Below are 16,448 nucleotides of genomic sequence, written 5' to 3'. Positions count from 1 at the left end.
GCGAATACCCCCCCACCCCCCAAATATGCCATGTTCATCTGAATACCAATATGCGTTTCTTTTAACACTTGACCATAGCATTGCACAGCACTTTGTACACCATGTTCCTCTAGTACAGGAAGCATTATACAATCATTCCTACACAGCTTGCCAATGTGACACTTGTCAGCAACCCTCAGCCTATCCTCACGGTGACTTGCAAGCAGAAGGACAGTTGTACCCACCTGAGGCACAGAAGGTCCACCATCTTCTTCGACTAGCATACTGATGGCATGGGTGAGGTCGTAGTTGCCGGAGGCTGTGCGACTGGCCTCCAGAGCTTGACTCAAGATGGCCGGATCCTCAACACCGGTGATCTCCTTTAACTGGTTGATCACCTGACGGACCGCCTCCTCCTGTTGCTGCAGCTGTTGCTGCTGCTGCAAAAACCAACAAGGCAAAACCATCTTGCACCAGCACACCGACCAGCAAGCAGTGACAGTTTTCATGCCTCAATGTTGCAGAGAGCAGCTTAAGACAACACTGTACAGTAGTGACTAAGTACTGAAGAAACTAGTGCCTGAAATGACTAGTACTGCAATACCACTGCTCGTGAGAAGTATGCTTCTTAGCTCGAGCACACAGGACAACAAAAGCCCATACAACAAACACACAGCCAGCTTACAATTGTTTCTAGTTTAAACTGATTGTCCACACCGACTATATATATATATATTCATGACTATCTACCAAAGCAGCACTGATGACATCATAGGGTTTTGACCTCCTGAGATGGCAGGGGTTTCAAAACTGGGAAACCCCTGCCATCTCAGGAGGCAGGGGTTTCCCCCTGTCTGCTTATTCAAGGCAAGACCTCGCAAAGCAAACGGGCAGAGGCTGCACCCAGAGGATGATGACACACAGTGGCGATGAGGACAAAGAAACAAGTGGATAATGGTGATTATGATCATGCAAGGATGAAGACTAAGTAAATAACAAATGCCCACACTAATTCCCCCCCACTTGGAAGCGGACATCCTGGCGGCCGTAAGTAAAAGCAATGAGGAACGTCGCGTGAAAGGTTTCATGCAAGAATCGTGGACAATCTTGGTGCTGTGGTAACAGTGGTCTCTTAAGGCGACAAGTGGTGTGACACAATAATTGATAGGCGAAGTCTGTTCCAAAACTATGTATGGCACGATGAAGCATGGTTGGAATTTGTCACAGAGACCAGGAGTGAGAATAGGTGCCAAATGCGGCCCCTCATCACCATGTCGGAATGACAAAACGCGATAGGATGCGTCATAAACAATCTTCCACTCCTGTTGTCTCAGTTCAGTATTGATGAGAGCTTGATGGCGAGACTGGGCCAGTCGGGAAATGTATTATTCGATTGCATTGATTGATTCATGTTTAAAATTGCATTGGTTTCGTGAAACATTCACTAGAAGACAAGACATGAATTAACATGGCTGGTAATGTAGGAGACGTTGAGAAAGGTAGTAGGCGAACGTCCAAACGGGGAGTAGCCAGTTGTTCGCTGAATGGCCGTTTCAGGCGAAGGTCAGGAATAGTAGAATGATGATGTTTGATGTTTTATGGCGCAAGGGCCATTTCACGGCCAAAGAGCGCCAGTTCATCTTACTAAAATTATGGACAATGATTGTGATAAGCGGCTGTATAAGGGCCATAAAATTCCTCGCAATAAGGCGGGTAAAAACATACAAGTAATAAAATCATGACCATGCGGTGAAAGGTGTGTGTGATGTGTATAGATGACAAAAGTTGGTGATAATAAAAGACGATGGTGCATATGTATGGCATTAGCACAAGTGCCTCACTCGTTCATACCCTTGCGTCCAAGGGCCGTGAGGCATGTGCTTTCTTGTGTAGCCACCGCAGCAAAAACCTCTCTGGAGAGGTCATGCTACGGTATGCCCGGGTATATGACATGAAAGCTATGAATTTCTTTTAAAAACGCTAACAATGATTTATAACTAAAAAGCGGTTCCCTACCGACAAACATTACAGGGTGTAAAGGTATATGTTGTCGGTAGGGTAATGGAAAGTGTTGTTTTCTTACAGTGTCCAATTGTTTGCACTCAATTAAAATGTGAAGGACTGTCAATGCTTCACCACATCTGTCACACAATGGTGGATCGCCACCGGACAAAAGGTGTGTGTGTGTCGTGTATGTGTGTCCTATCCTGAGTCTCGTTAGTATCACCTCTGTATAACGCGATTTCGATACGGGCGGCCAATGACCAAGGTGTGGCTTAATAACGTGTAGTTTGTTTTGTGTGTGTGTATCCCACTTGCTCTGCCAGTATACTCTGAGGTTTCGTTTGAGGGATGGTTTAAGATCGAGGGCCGGGATTGATATGGGTGTAGGGGCAGTGCTTTTGTGCACGGATGCAGCGAGCTGATCCGCCCTCACGTTGCCTTGAATCTCACGGTGCCCTGGCACCCAGCACACTACAACATGTTGTTTGAGTGTGTAAAGTGTGCATAAAATAGAGTAAAGTGAGACAAGGACTGGGTTTTTTTGTTTTTTAAGACTGTGCAGAGCCGTTACCACACTTAGGGAGTCTGTATAAATTACTGCTTTTTGTATTTGTAATTGTTTGATGTGTTTAGCTGCCACAAGTATCGCGTACGCTTCCGCTGTGAAGATACTTGTGCGTGGATGTAGTGGACCAGCATCCGAAAAGGATGAGCCTACAGCAGCATAGGACACAGAGGAGTTAGTCTTGGAGGCATCTGTGAAGAACTCAGGACATGTGTATTTGTGTTGAAGTTCCAAAAAGTATGTTCGGATATGGGCAACAGGTGCATGTTTTGTAACTTCTAGGAAAGACACATCGCAGTCTATAGTCTGCCATTGCCACGGTGGCGGATATGCTACAGGAGCCATTAAACTGTGTTCTAGTGAGATTCCAGTTTCCTCAGCTAGACTCTTCAGGCGAATAGAGAAGGGCTGCCTCATCGAAGGCCTGTTTTGAAACAAAATTGAGCTCGACAAATCATTAATAGTAGAGTATGAGGGGTGCTTCTTGTCTGCTTTCACCTTAAGGTAATAAACAAAGGACATGTAAGTTCTCTGCAGATGAAGCGACCACTCATTTGACTCAACATAAAGGCTTTCTACGGGGCTGGTGCGAAAAGCCCCCGTAGAAAGGCGGATGCCCAAATGGTGCACGGGGTCCAGCATCTTCAAAGCACTTTGAGTCGCAGACTGATAAACAACGGCCCCATAATCTAAGCGGGTGCGAATGAGGCTTCTATATAGGTTCATGAGACATTGCCTGTCACTACCCCACCTAGTACGTGACAACACTTTTAAAACATTCATGGCTTTTAAACATTTTGTTTTTAGATACTTGATGTGCGGTACGAAGGTCAACTTGTTGTCCAAGATTAATCCTAAGAATTTATGCTCCGTATTAACAGGCAGACCCTGACCGTTCAGTTCAATGTCGGGTTCTGGGTGCATGCCTCTCTTTCTGGAGAACAGGACACACGTGCTTTTTTGTGGGTTCAGTCGGAATCCGTTTTCCTCTGCCCATTTTGAGAGCTTGTTTAAACCTAACTGAACCTGCCGCTCACACATTGCCAGATTGCAAGACCTAAAGCCAAGCTGGACGTCATCCACATATGTACAATAAAACATATTGCGAGGGATGGTCAAGCGCAAGGAATTCATTTTTATGAGAAAAAGTGTGCAGCTAAGTACACCACCTTGTGGAACGCCTGTTTCCTGGACAAATGTTTGAGAGTGAACCGTGCCCACTCGGACACGGAATGTCCGGTTTGACAGGTAACTTGTGATTATGTGAAACATTCTTCCGCGCACGCCAAGGTTGGATAGGTCTCTTAGAATTCCAAAACGCCATGTTGTGTCATAAGCCTTTTCGATATCGAGGAACACGGAGAGAAAATATTGTTTATGGACGAAGGCGTCTCTGATCTGTGCCTCGATACGAACAAGGTGGTCTGTCGTGGATCTACTCTCTCGAAACCCGCACTGAAATGGTTCGAGCAAATTGTTTGTTTCAAGAAAGTGTACAAGTCGGCAGTTTATCATTTTTTCGAAGACTTTGCACAAGCAGCTTGTAAGTGCAATAGGCCTATAACTCGAAGCTAAAGAAGGGTCCCTGCCCTCTTTCAAAATGGGAATAACAATAGCCTCTTTCCAGGAGGTAGGAATAGTGCCAGAAGACCAAATAGCATTGTACAAACAAAGTAAGGTTTTTCGGGTTTCGTTTGGTAGGTTCTTTAACATTTCATACATCACACGGTCAGAACCTGGGGCAGAAGTACTGCAGGAGTTCAGAGATGTTCGGAGCTCAGCAAGACTGAAAGCTTGGTTATATCCCTCGTATCTAGTGGATTTGTGTTCAAGTTTCTGCTTTTCTATTCTTGTTCTGTATTTTTGGAAAGTGTCAGTATAGTGGGACGAGCTGGATACCTGTTCGAAGTGTGCACCGAGGAAGCTTGCCCGATCCTCCAAGGTATCACCCCGAGTGCCCACGAGTGGAAGTGTGTGTACCTGCTTTCCCGCCATCCCACGGACCATGTCCCAGACCCCAGCCTCCTGTGTGTATGAATCAACCCCTGACAAAAACCTCTGCCAGCCCTCCCCCCCGGCCCGCCGACGCGTTCTCCTGCCTTGAGACCCTACCCTCTTGAAGGTTTCAAGACTTTCGGCCGTCGGCGAGTTCCGAAGCAGCCTCCAAGCTCTGTTCTGCTGTTTGCGCGCGTTTCGGCATTCAGAGTTCCACCATGGCACACGTCGTTCTCCAGGGTGTCCATTTGTTTGTGGGATGCATTTTGTTGCAGCATCGATCAAAAACGCTGTGAAGTAGCTCACCGCAACATCAATGTTCAAAGTACGGATGTCATTCCAACCTAGACTAGCAATAGTATAAAACTGTTCCCAGTCGGCTCTGTTTATGAGCCACTTGGGAACACGTGATGGACACTCAGTTACTGTCGTGCTCAAAACTACAGGGAAGTGGTCACTTCCGTACGGATTACTGACGACTTTCCACTGGAGTAGAGGCACAAGAGATGGAGATACTATGCTCAGGTCTATGGAGGAGTAGGTGTTATTGGCGAGATTATAATAGGTTGGTTCTTTTCGGTTTAGGAGACACGCGCTCGACGAGAGAAGGAACTGTTCGACCAGTCGACCTCGCGCGTCATACCGAGAGTCTCCCCATAGCCTGCTATGCGCATTAAAGTCTCCAAGAAGAACATAAGGTTCCGGAAGTTCATCAATTAAAGAGTGTAAATCACGTTTTTGTAGCTGATAACTAGGAGGAATGTAAATCGTGCAGATTGTGATCAGTTTATCAAAAAGAACCGCTCGAACAGCCACTGCCTCAAGGGATGTTTGGAGTTGTAAGTGTGTGCATGCAATTTCTTGATTCACTATGATGGCAACACCTCCGGATGATGTCACGGCATCATCACGGTCCTTTCGAAAAATAACGTATTTGCGAAGAAAATTTGTGTGTTTTGAATTAAGGTGTGTTTCTTGTACACACAGCACTTTTGGTGAGTGTTCGTGTAGGAGTTCTTGGATGTCGTCAAGGTTTCTGAGAAGGCCCCTGACGTTCCATTGTATAATTTGAGTGTTCATGGTGAATGTAAAATAATGCTGTGTGTACGAAAAGCGAGTGGCTGTTTAGACGGGGAGTTTGAGTTCACTTAACAGGGCCACCACCAGGCCCTGTTATTTGCTTTTTTGTTTTCTTGGCGCGCTCCAAGGAGCCACGCCGCTCTTTCGGCACCAAGGGTGCCGACGTATCCATTGCCTCCTCGGAGGCACTGGATGCCCGCACGTGCGGGCTGTTAGTTTGGATTTTGGGCCTCGCCTGGTGAGGGGAGGCCTTGAGACCCGAAGACTCTGGAGTCTCCGGTCTCTGTTTGAGAGTAGGCGGTGTAGCCTGGGCTACAGCCGCCTTGGGGGCAGGTGCCACAGCCGACGGCTCGCTCTGCGCGGGCCGAAGGGGTGGCGAGGGCTGGTGCAGCGGTGCCCCCTGACGCGCCGCATCAGCGTATGTAGGTCCATAGAATGGGGCGACTCTTCGCCGTGCTTCCTTAAACGTAATGTTCTCCTTCACCTTCAATGTAATTATTTCTTTTTCTTTTTTCCAGTATGTGCAGGAGCGTGAATATGCGGCATGGTTTCCTTCGCAGTTCACACAGTGTGCCGGTTCTTTGCAGTTCTCGGACACGTGGCCTAGGACTCCACATTGTGCACAAGTCTGGCGACCACGACAGGTCTTAGAGCCATGGCCATACTTCTGGCATTGGAAGCAACGACGAGGATTTGGTATATACGGCCTGATAGATGTTTTCGTGTACCCTGTTTGAATGGAATCCGGTAGTTTACTGGATGCAAACGTGAGTATCAAGTGTTTTGTTGGTGTTTCCCTATTGTCTCTTCTGATGATGATTCTCTGTACATTAGTGACATTTTGGCTCTTCCACCCCTCCAAAAGTTCAGTCTCAGTCAAGTCAATTAAGTCCATGTCAGATACCACTCCGCGAGTTGTGTTCATTGACCTATGTGGTGTTATGGTTATTGGTATGCCACCGAAATCTGAAAGACGGTCTAGCTTTTCAAATTGTTCTTTGTCCCGGATTTCGAGGAGAAGGTCTCCACTAGCCATTTTGGTTACCTTGTATCCCGTGCCAAGAGTTTCGGTGAGACATCTAGAAACTAGGAAAGGAGAGACGGTCCTGGCTTGCTTTTCAGTTTTTTCACAATGGATAACATGAAAGTGAGGATATGTTTCTTTTGGCTGGTTGAAAAAATTTATAGCATCGGTGCGTACCCGCTTTAAGCCGGTACGATCAGACATTAGGGGGGATGCTCCATGCATGCCTTTCTTATTTTTGTTCAGCAGCGTTGGCGGCCACCCACCACGGAGCCCAACGAGGGGACGCTACAAGTTTACAGGTGCTGAAAACTGCAGACGCCAGCCGTACAACGCTACTATAACCCAATGCGCCTAGACCTAGGTAGGCTATTTGCACAGGGTTAACCCTAGCCGCCAGGAAGTTTGGAAGTAAACGGAAGAGAGTAGAAGACAGGACAGATAAATAGTAAGAGATAAAGACGAAGATGTAGGGAGAGAGAGAGATAGGAAAAGGCGACTGCCGATTTCCCCTGGGTGGGTCAGCCCAGGGGTGCCGTCTACGTGAAGCCGGGGCCAAAGGGGTGTGTTGCCTCTGCCGGGGGGCCTTAAAGGTCCAATCACCCAGCGTCAGCTCAACCCCCAGGATCCCCTTTTCCCCGGACACGGCAAAGCCACGCACGGCTAGGCGTGGGAGGGAGTAGAAATTCCCCCGTTAGCTCGGGTCCGTGGTGTCGAGGAATAGTAGAAGAGTATCCAAGTTATTGTGGTCGGGTTGGACGTAAACGGCTGTCATGTCAGCAAGGGTTCGATTGAAATCTTTCGGTGAGACCGTTAGTCTGAGGATGGTAGCTTGAATCAGTCTTGTGAGTAGTTCCAGAAGCGCCCAGTACTTCATTTAACATTTGTAACAGGAACACTTCGCCACGGTCACTAAGCAGTACAAGAGGAGCCCCATGACATAGGATTATGGCCTGAAGAATAAAGTCAGCAACTTCCACAGCCGAGCCAGCAATGACAAAGGACGTCTCAGCGTACCGTGTCAGGTGGTCCACAGCTGTCACTATTTATCGTTTGCCAGCAGATGTGACAGGGAGAGGCACGTAAAAGTCGACACCTACAACGTCGAATGGCATTGAAGGGCACGGAACTTGCTGTAGAGGTCCGGCAGGTGCAGATGTCGAGACTTTTCGGCACTGGCATGGGAGCAGGAACAGATGTACGGCGCTACGCTAGAACAAAGGCCAGGCCAGTAATAACGACATCAGATGCAATCAAGAGTTTTTTCAACACAAGATGGCCAGCAGTCAAGCCATCGTGGAAGGCTTCGAGCACCCGATGTCAAAGAGCGTGGCAGCACAGGAACGCAGCGCTGACTGTCAGGATGGTAAATGTGGCGGTAGAGCCCCATTGTCCAGCTTAAAGTGCAGGTGTTAACGACAAAGTCACGCATTAGGTGGATGAAAAGCTCCTGAAAGGTGGCCTATAATGCGCCTGCAGTACGATTTGGACCGCTAGCGGGAGCTAGATGTTTGCTCGTCATCGGAATGAGTTGCCCTATTGAGGCAAGCGTATGAACTGCAGTAGATGTAGCGGTCGAGCTCTCGCCAACGCCGAGATGGGTAATAGGAAGCGGGCAACTATATAGACCAGGCTTCAAAATTATCTCAAAGTCATACCACTGCAAGCGTAGTGTCCACCGACCCAAGCGTCCGGACAATTTCTTCGGGGTAGAGAGCCAGCATAAGGCATGGTGGTCGGTAACGATGGGGAAGTGACGGCCGTAGAGATAGGGACGGAGCCTCTGCAAGGACCAAAGCACAGCCAAACACTCTTGCTCAGTTATCGTGTAGTAGTTCTCGGAAGCGGTGAGTAGCTGATTGGCATATGCAAGAACTCTCTTTAGGGAAGAGTTGTCGCATTGCAGAAAAACGGCTCCATACCACAGCCGCCATCGTCAGTATGGAGGATAGTCGGTGCGGCTTCGTCAAAATGGCAGAGTACAGGTTCAGACGTGAGGGCACCCTTTAACAGGCCGAATGTTGTTTGACATTCTTGAGACCTCAGAAAAGAGAAGTAGCAAGCAAGTAGCTGGTGTAACGGAGCAGCTATGAAGGCGAAGTTCCGGATAAACCGGCGAAAAAAGGAGGCAGGGCCAAGAAAACTGCGCAACTCCTTCGGTCTTTCTGAATGCGAAAAGCTAACAACCACAGGAATCTGGTCAGGGTGAGGCAAAATTCAATGTTTGCTAACGACGTGCCCTAAGACCTTGATAGATTTGCTAGCAAAACAGTATTTCTTGTTTATTTGGAGACCGGCACCGGCAAGACGCATCAGAAGTTGATTCAATCGTTCTGGGTGCTCAGGACACGATGAAAAGATGACAATGTCATATATGTAGCAAAGGCAAGTTTTCCAATTCAGGTCATGCAGCACAGTGTATCATGCACTCAAAAGTCTCGGGCGCTTTGCAGAGCCCAAAAGGCATCACGCCGAATTCATATAGCCCATCAGGGGGTTACGACCACTGTTTTCTCATCACCTTCATGCATGAGAATTCGCCAGAACCCAGAACACAAATCAAGGCTTAAAAAGCATTCCATGCCTTGTAGAGAATCAAGGGCATCGTCAAAGCATGGCATGGCGTACACGTCCTTGCGTGTGATCTTTAAGCGCCCGGTATTTCAAGCAAAAACGCAGAGCCATTTTTTTTTACAGACCAAAGCAACAGGAGATGACTAAGGGCTAGATGACGGAAGATGACTTCCTGTTCAAGCATGTCGGCAACATTTCCTTCTATAATTTTTCTTTCAGCTAGAGACACTCCGTGGGGTCGGCAGTGTATGATAGATGTACACCACTGATGCATCCCAACTGTACGAATTCGATGTGCTGTGGTAGTGGTGCGGCCCAGCGTAGACGAGCAAATATCGAAAGAATTTGCGTGTTTCTCTAACAATGCAAGCAGCTGCTGCGTCTGTGAAGTTGTCAAGTTGCTGCTGTTTGTCGTCATCGAGCATGTAGTCTGTGACAGTAAGGTGGACGATGTGTTGTCCATAGCAAATAGCCAGCCGCGTTAGCAGATGATAGAAAATCTCACCCTAAAATTAGTTGGTGAAAGCAGCGTGACAGGACAGCAAACTGGACATGACGGTGGATGCCGCCAACGAAAACGCGCACAGTACAAAATGGGGAAGAGCGAATGATGTTCCCCTGGGCAGCAGCTAACCTGGAACCATCGTAAGGCGTCATTACTTTCTTTAGATGTTCACAGAAATCGGTGCATATAACAGAAAATGTGGCACCCATGTATACCAAAGCATCTACACGCACTCCTTGAACTTCCACAGAAATCATGTTACACGGACGTGATGGGGGAATTTCAGTTCTAATTTCAAATGCAGTTCTTCCTCCACAAACTGTATCATATAGTTTTCCAAATGACTATCAGAGGAGAATGAGGCAGGCTAAAGTGGAGAAGAGGAACGGTGGAAGCACGAAAGCGAACAACATCTCGTGTTTCGGCTGTTCCGCGGAGCAGTCGATGCAGGTGGAGATGGAGACGGGTGTGGAGGAAACGAATAATGCGTACCTTGATAAAAGGCCCCAGTGGACAATCTCGTTCGCGCATGTCGTGACCCCGACGCCCATTTTACTGGCGCTTTCGGCAGAAATGAGATACGTGGCCACAATAGCCGCAATAATAGCAGACAGGGCGGGACGAGCACCAGGGTGGGGAAATAGAAGGTGTTCGGAGCACCTGGAGGTAGCCTGGTCAAGTGGGCCGCAGGGTCAGAAGACGTACGGTAGTTGACCGGCGGAGCGGCAGCAACCAATGCGTAGGATGATAGTGGCAATGTCGTGTGTACATCTCTGGGAGGCGCGGCAGCAACTTTAGCATAGGCTCATATGGGGCAAAAAGTAGGTGGCCGTACGAGCGCAGAGCCAGTCAGTGACGCAAGTTCCTCCCTGATGATGTCACGCAAGGGCACTCTAGAAGACTGAGTAGAGTGCGTTGAAGGAGGTGTGAAGAACATAGACTGCAATTCTTCGCGTATAATGTCCAGGATGAGGTCACGCAAATCGCCATGAAACATGGAGGGGTGATCGCCAATGTCTGGTTGGAGACGAACGGAGTCCAGCGCATCAAGTAGCTGGGTTTTTTGCAGTGAGGGCTTTAAAAGCAACAGCTCCTACGCCTTTCAAAAAAGTGGCATACTTTGTCCGATTTCAGCATGGATGAATTGACACGCCGGCACAGTGCAAGGACATTCTACATGTAGGAAGTAAACGATTCGCGGGGAAGTTGTCGGCGAGTATCGAGAGTCCTCTTCACGGCTGCGGACCGAATGGCCAGTGTTCCAAAAACGTGCCGAAGCTGCTGCTGTAAGGTAGCCCAGTTGTGTAAGTCAATGAAATGGTTGAAATACCATGTCTTCGCGACTCCAATCAGATAGGAAGGAACGTAACGCAGTTTGGCGGCCTCATCCTACAGATTAGCAGCAATTACGCGATCGTAGTCATCAAGTCAGTCTTCTACGTCTCCTCCACGAAGACCAGCAAAAAGCAGGGGTTCACACTGGTGTCCGTGTACGAAAACGGGAGGGGCGGATTGCGGCGCAACAAGGGTGACGACATCAGCGCTGGCAGGCTCGTTCTGCGGCATGCTGCCGGACAGTGGGCGCAAGCGGCGACCTGAACGAAGCTTTAGGGGGTAGAGCGGGTTGCAAGAAAATAGAGGACGAAAAATCCACCTTTACCCCGCATGAAGTCTCGGTTCCAGCAGCGTTTATTAGAGGCAAGACCTCACAAAACGAACGGGCAGAGCTTGCACCCACACGATCACACAGGGGCAATGAGGACAATGAGATGAGTGGGTGTGCCGATTATGATCATGCAGGGATGAAGATGAAGTAAGTCACGAATGCCCACAATATAATTGTGTTTAACAACACAAAACTGCTCAGTAGGTTAAGAGGAATGCTGTATGGGAGAAATTTGCTTTAATTTGCACGTGGATTTGTTAACCTCAACGTAACCAATGGCAAAAAATGTTTCCTTTATTACTTTTTTATTCATCTCTGATCATAACTGCATCACAATTAACAAATCTGTGGGAGGGGGAGGCACTAGCTGCGAGTTGGCACTGTTTGTGAACAGGGAGGTCCAAGTTGCTTGAAAGTAAGTGCTGCATTTGATTCATGGTGCAAATGATTTCAGAATGCTGTAGCCTAAGCTCTTCCACAAGTTCAAAAAAACATTTGAGGAGCCCTGTAGCGATTCAAGTGCTTCAGACAACTTTTTCAATGCGCAGCCTCTACAATATGAGCAGTCACATGGCCAAATGCAGTTATCATGACGTGCATCATGCGAAGTCTCCAAAAAATGTTACAACTCAAACCGCACCGTACAGATATCTTCGGCTATTCGCGCGATCCCTGGCATAGTCAGGGCTGACAGGAGGGGAAGGAAGGTACCCCCCCCCCCCCCCCCCCCGAAATAGTGCACTACATACACACGCACCCTAGCTCAAAGCATGAATGCACCCCGCCCCCACTTAAGAAAAAAAAAACGTATGTTAATGTTCATGGTAAGTTGATGCGCGAATTAAAGGCTGCTAAAATGAGTTAATATTCCCACCTACGCATATCATACGGCTGCTACATGGTGCGGCTTTTGAACGGGACTGGCTCATTTGCACAAGCTGCGGAAGGGCAGCCAACTGGGATCGAGAAATCTCGTCCCCCAACTTGACTGCGACCGAACTTTCACTTAGACTCAGGTTGGGCCCGACATTAGGACACAGTGTCTCGATTGCGGTTGGCAATAACGCACGATGAGAACGGGAGTGCGCGCGTGACACCCGTACCAGAAGTGCGGCAGCTTGGGCTAGTTGGTATGGCATGAGATAGTTATAGCGCGAGAACAAAACGACGACACAGAGACAAGCGCTCGTGTCCTTCTTGTCTCTGTGTCGTCGTTTTGTTTTCGCGCTATAACCCGTACCAGACTTGGAGCAAACGTTAACGCCCCATCCGATTAATTACGCAGAAAAAAAAACGAATGAGAAGAACGCATCGTTTAAGCGCAATTCATACTAGCATTTAGATCCCGTCTAATCCTCACGAATATCCCGAGGGTCAAAACAAGAGCAGTACATATGCAGAGCGGGCCGTCTCCAACCGGCTCGTTCGAGTAGGCTTCGGTTTCCGCTCGACTTCTGAACCGCTCAAGGCTAGGCCTTTAACTCGCGGGGCATAAATTTATGGGGAAACGAGCACAACTACGACGTGCCAGTTACTAACTCATTTCTCAGCCTTACTCGGCAGGTAACGCAGACAAGACACAAGCACGTCAAAGGAAAACAGTAGCACTTCGCCGCTCGGCGCCGACTCGCCTCCTAAACATCGGCGGTTAAAGGAAGAACCGGCTGCGACGCGTTCAGTACCACGAGTGACAATACCAGCGCCAACATTGTTACCTCCTTCTTCCACTTGCTCGTGAAGCGTAGTTCACAAGCTGCGCTGTCGCGTGCTCATCATAAGACAACCAGTTATAACGCGCTAGACAGCAATTTCAATTAACTAAACGTCGACGCTAATTAATCGCACCACTCTCCCCGAAAGTATGAACTCTGAGCGCTTTCAAGCCGCATCGGCGGAGCGACTTCCGTTCGGCGGCCGCGAGCAGCCTCCGCAAGCGCTGCCAGCCAACACCGGTGACACTCGAGCTCTTGCCGGCTCGGAGAATAAATAGAAAACCTGAAGACAAAACGAAGGATCACTGGCAGCAGGAAGGAAGGAAAAACGTGGCACGTTGCCGCACGTCCAGGTCACCGGAGCAAAAATATAACTAAAGCGTCATCAGCGAAACCTCAAACGTAACGGAAAAAAAAGAGAGCGCCGCATCCCACGAACGCCGCTCGACCTTCGCGACCTAAGCCTAACGCTGGTCAAGCTCTGTCTCACCTTCTTGGCGTGGCCGTCCAAGGGAGAGTGCTCGACGGTCATTGTCTCACTCTCGTCACTCACTCAAACGTAGCGCACAGACGGCCGATCAGTTGCCGTACACGGACATCGCAGCACGCACCGTAGCATCAGTGGTGAATCCTTCCTGGACACCAGCAGCGACTGGCATGGTTCCACGACTGGCGCATTTGCAACGAGCGCCGCTAGACACACGGCATCTGCTAGCAGCACGAGCTGAAACGGCACTACTCGCCGACCTCACGGTGTTCCAAACATTTGTTCAAGCACGCGAACTTGAGAACTACACGGCAACTCCAGCAAACACGCGAGCAGCACACGTTCGTCAAATCGCCGTAAACGCGCAGGCAGCGCAGGTTTTGGATTTGTATATCCTCTCTCCACAGAGGGAGGAGGAGAGCGGAGAGAAAGATTGCTCACAGGCCCGCACGAAACCATCAGTGCGGTACTATTTTTTTGTATTTTGTCACGTATATATCATTTCACTTAAAATGTACTATAAGATTTGAATAAATTTTATAAAAATTTTTGTTGTTTTATTGTTTCAAAATAAAAAGACATCGCGTGAGTGTGAAAGTGGGCGTGGTGTAGCAGACGCTCAGCATGCAGGCCGTTGTAAATCGTAACAAACAACCACAATCATTTGAATTCGCATTTACATGCCTACGCAACAAGAAATTCTGTTCACCGGTCACGTAAAATTAATCGCTACAGACAGTCAGTGTCGCATGAAGTAAGTACGAAAACGATAACTGTTGAAGGGGGTTTGTTGTCTTGAACCTACGACAGCCTACGATCCCACGTTCGTAGACATGAATATGTTGTGCCGGTTAGGGAACCTACATAGACGGCCGGTCATGTAGGCTCCCTAGTACCGGTGAAACTAGAGCGGCACAAAGCGGGAAACCACAGAATGATGCTTGCGGACACAATAAGAGGAACACGTCGTGCCGATGCAGCATAGCAACGAGTCCGTAGCGGAGAACACCGCAATACAAAAAGAAAAAAAAAAGCGCGGGAAATGCAAGCGCATGATACTAAACGTCATCGGGAACGAATAACATGCGAGTCCTTGTCGTGTCATGCCGGTATCGCTTAATGCTGCAGTGTTTCAACCATGCTACTAATTTCTCGATGCATCTGGCAGTTGTTCAGAATTATACCGGACACAGCAGTTCGCGCGTCCGCATATGTACCGTATTTACTCGACTGTAATGCGCGTGTGACCGCGTTTGTACCGCGGGGAATAACTTTTCACTGCGTCCAGGAAGCAAAACTTGTTATTTTGCTATAGAATTGTAACGTGAATGTCGACCTTAAGCAGCAAAAATCCATTCCATTAACTATGGTAGTGGTTGCTATAAAACCACTTCGCATTATTTAGACAACTGGCACAGGATGTTCGGCGCGGATTTCTTCTGCAGTGACCACAATAGCGGCTGAGACGAAAGCAGATGGTGTGGATTGACGCAGATTGTGCCAGCGTGTTTCCTTGTCGAGATTTAAAACTGGTTTAGTGGGAGTGGCGAGTGGGCGTGGCCATGCTTCTTAGAAGCTATACGCTTAATCATGGCGGCTTCTTTAATTGCACAGGTGGCGCGACCTTGGATTACACGCTTGTGTAGCTCCTTCCGTGGCTCGTGTGAACGCAATCGAGAAATAATTATTAAACAGCGTTCACGTTTAATTCGCAGCGACAGTGTTCATTCATTAACGACCTGGGTTGATCGCTGCACATTAATAAAGACGTTTCAGGCGTTACGCGCATGGTTCTTTGTTTGCACCGATTCTAGGTTCTTATCAGTGATCGATTTAAGACCGGCCCTTTTTGTTGATAACGCGTAGCAAACGGCATGCATATAGAGCCACTGGCGATAAAAGCGGAAGCTAGCGACTCTAAAGCAAAAACCATTTCTTTTTATTATTCTTTCGTACTAGCACTTTACAAATTACCCTGTCACAATACTGAAATCACCATGCAGGTTTCCTATTTAAAAGTGTTGCAACAAATATTTTATGCTGATAGCGCCCAAAGCCCTAGAGACTAATGGCTCTTATTATATTCGATACAACACTTTGCGCACTTGATAAATTCCATGTAACTCAACACAAGTACGAGGTCAGTCTAAAAACTCGTGAGTATCTGTATTATCCGAGAATTTCGTTTTCGCGAAATTCCCGTTTACTGCTGGTGTGATTAATTTACAAGCGAAGTTCAAACTCAGTTTGTTTAATTTTATTTTTATATTTATGCGCTGAAATCCCAGCGCAGGCATGTGTCAGCGTGACGTCATAGGCTTCAATTTCAAATCAGCAACGTGTGCACGTATACTGATTTCATAGCATGACCCGTCGTGATGGTCTGGTATATGGTGATTGACAGCTGAGGCTGACACGCTGGTCGCGGGATCGAATCCCGGCCGTGGAGGCCGCATTTTTGATTTAGGCGAAAATGCACGAGGCCCGCGTGTGCCTAATAGATTTGGTCAAAATTTTCGTAGCCCTCCACTACGGCGTCTCTCATAATCGCATGTTGGCTTATTATCATTACTGATAGCGGCGAACAAAGCGTAGGCCGTCGATAATCTGATTATCGGCGGCGCTCGTCGTTTTTTACACGTGCCGTAGAATCTAAATTCCAGCGTCATCGCTATAGTACTCGCGCAAGCCACTTTACTATTTGCGTTCTGCGCGTATCTTCGCAGAATTACTTCAAACAACTGCGGCGGTCTGCGCTGAGCTAATGGGCGAAACCCGCATACATTACAGTGAAACAAGAAGCGCGTGTATAAATAGTGCTAAATAATTAATTGACTAATAAATAAATCAAAACAAA

The 16,448-nt window shown here is 48.1% G+C and overlaps 1 protein-coding gene across 3 annotated transcripts in view; it reads right to left on the bottom strand.

Annotated features, from left to right (window-relative positions):
- LOC119172429 (ubiquitin carboxyl-terminal hydrolase 25) overlaps nucleotides 1–13,979 on the bottom strand; it is a 99,791-nt gene extending 85,812 nt beyond the window's left edge. For 2 of the 3 annotated variants that reach the window (XM_037423531.2, XM_037423533.2), the window contains exons 1-2: nucleotides 13,595–13,979; nucleotides 225–419 (exon numbers count right to left, since the gene is read on the bottom strand). In XM_037423531.2, coding sequence (XP_037279428.2) covers nucleotides 225–419; nucleotides 13,595–13,636 — 237 coding nt within the window. In that variant the 5' untranslated portion in view covers nucleotides 13,637–13,979. The remainder of the gene's footprint in view (nucleotides 1–224; nucleotides 420–13,594) is intronic. The other variant, XM_037423532.2, reaches the window with a different exon arrangement.
- Nucleotides 13,980–16,448: the final 2,469 nt, after the last annotated feature.

This window comes from Rhipicephalus microplus, chromosome 4 (genome assembly GCF_043290135.1).
Source record: "Rhipicephalus microplus isolate Deutch F79 chromosome 4, USDA_Rmic, whole genome shotgun sequence".
In the NCBI taxonomy this organism is placed as follows: domain Eukaryota; kingdom Metazoa; phylum Arthropoda; class Arachnida; order Ixodida; family Ixodidae; genus Rhipicephalus; species Rhipicephalus microplus.
This window is presented reverse-complemented; position numbering and strand designations above follow the sequence as displayed.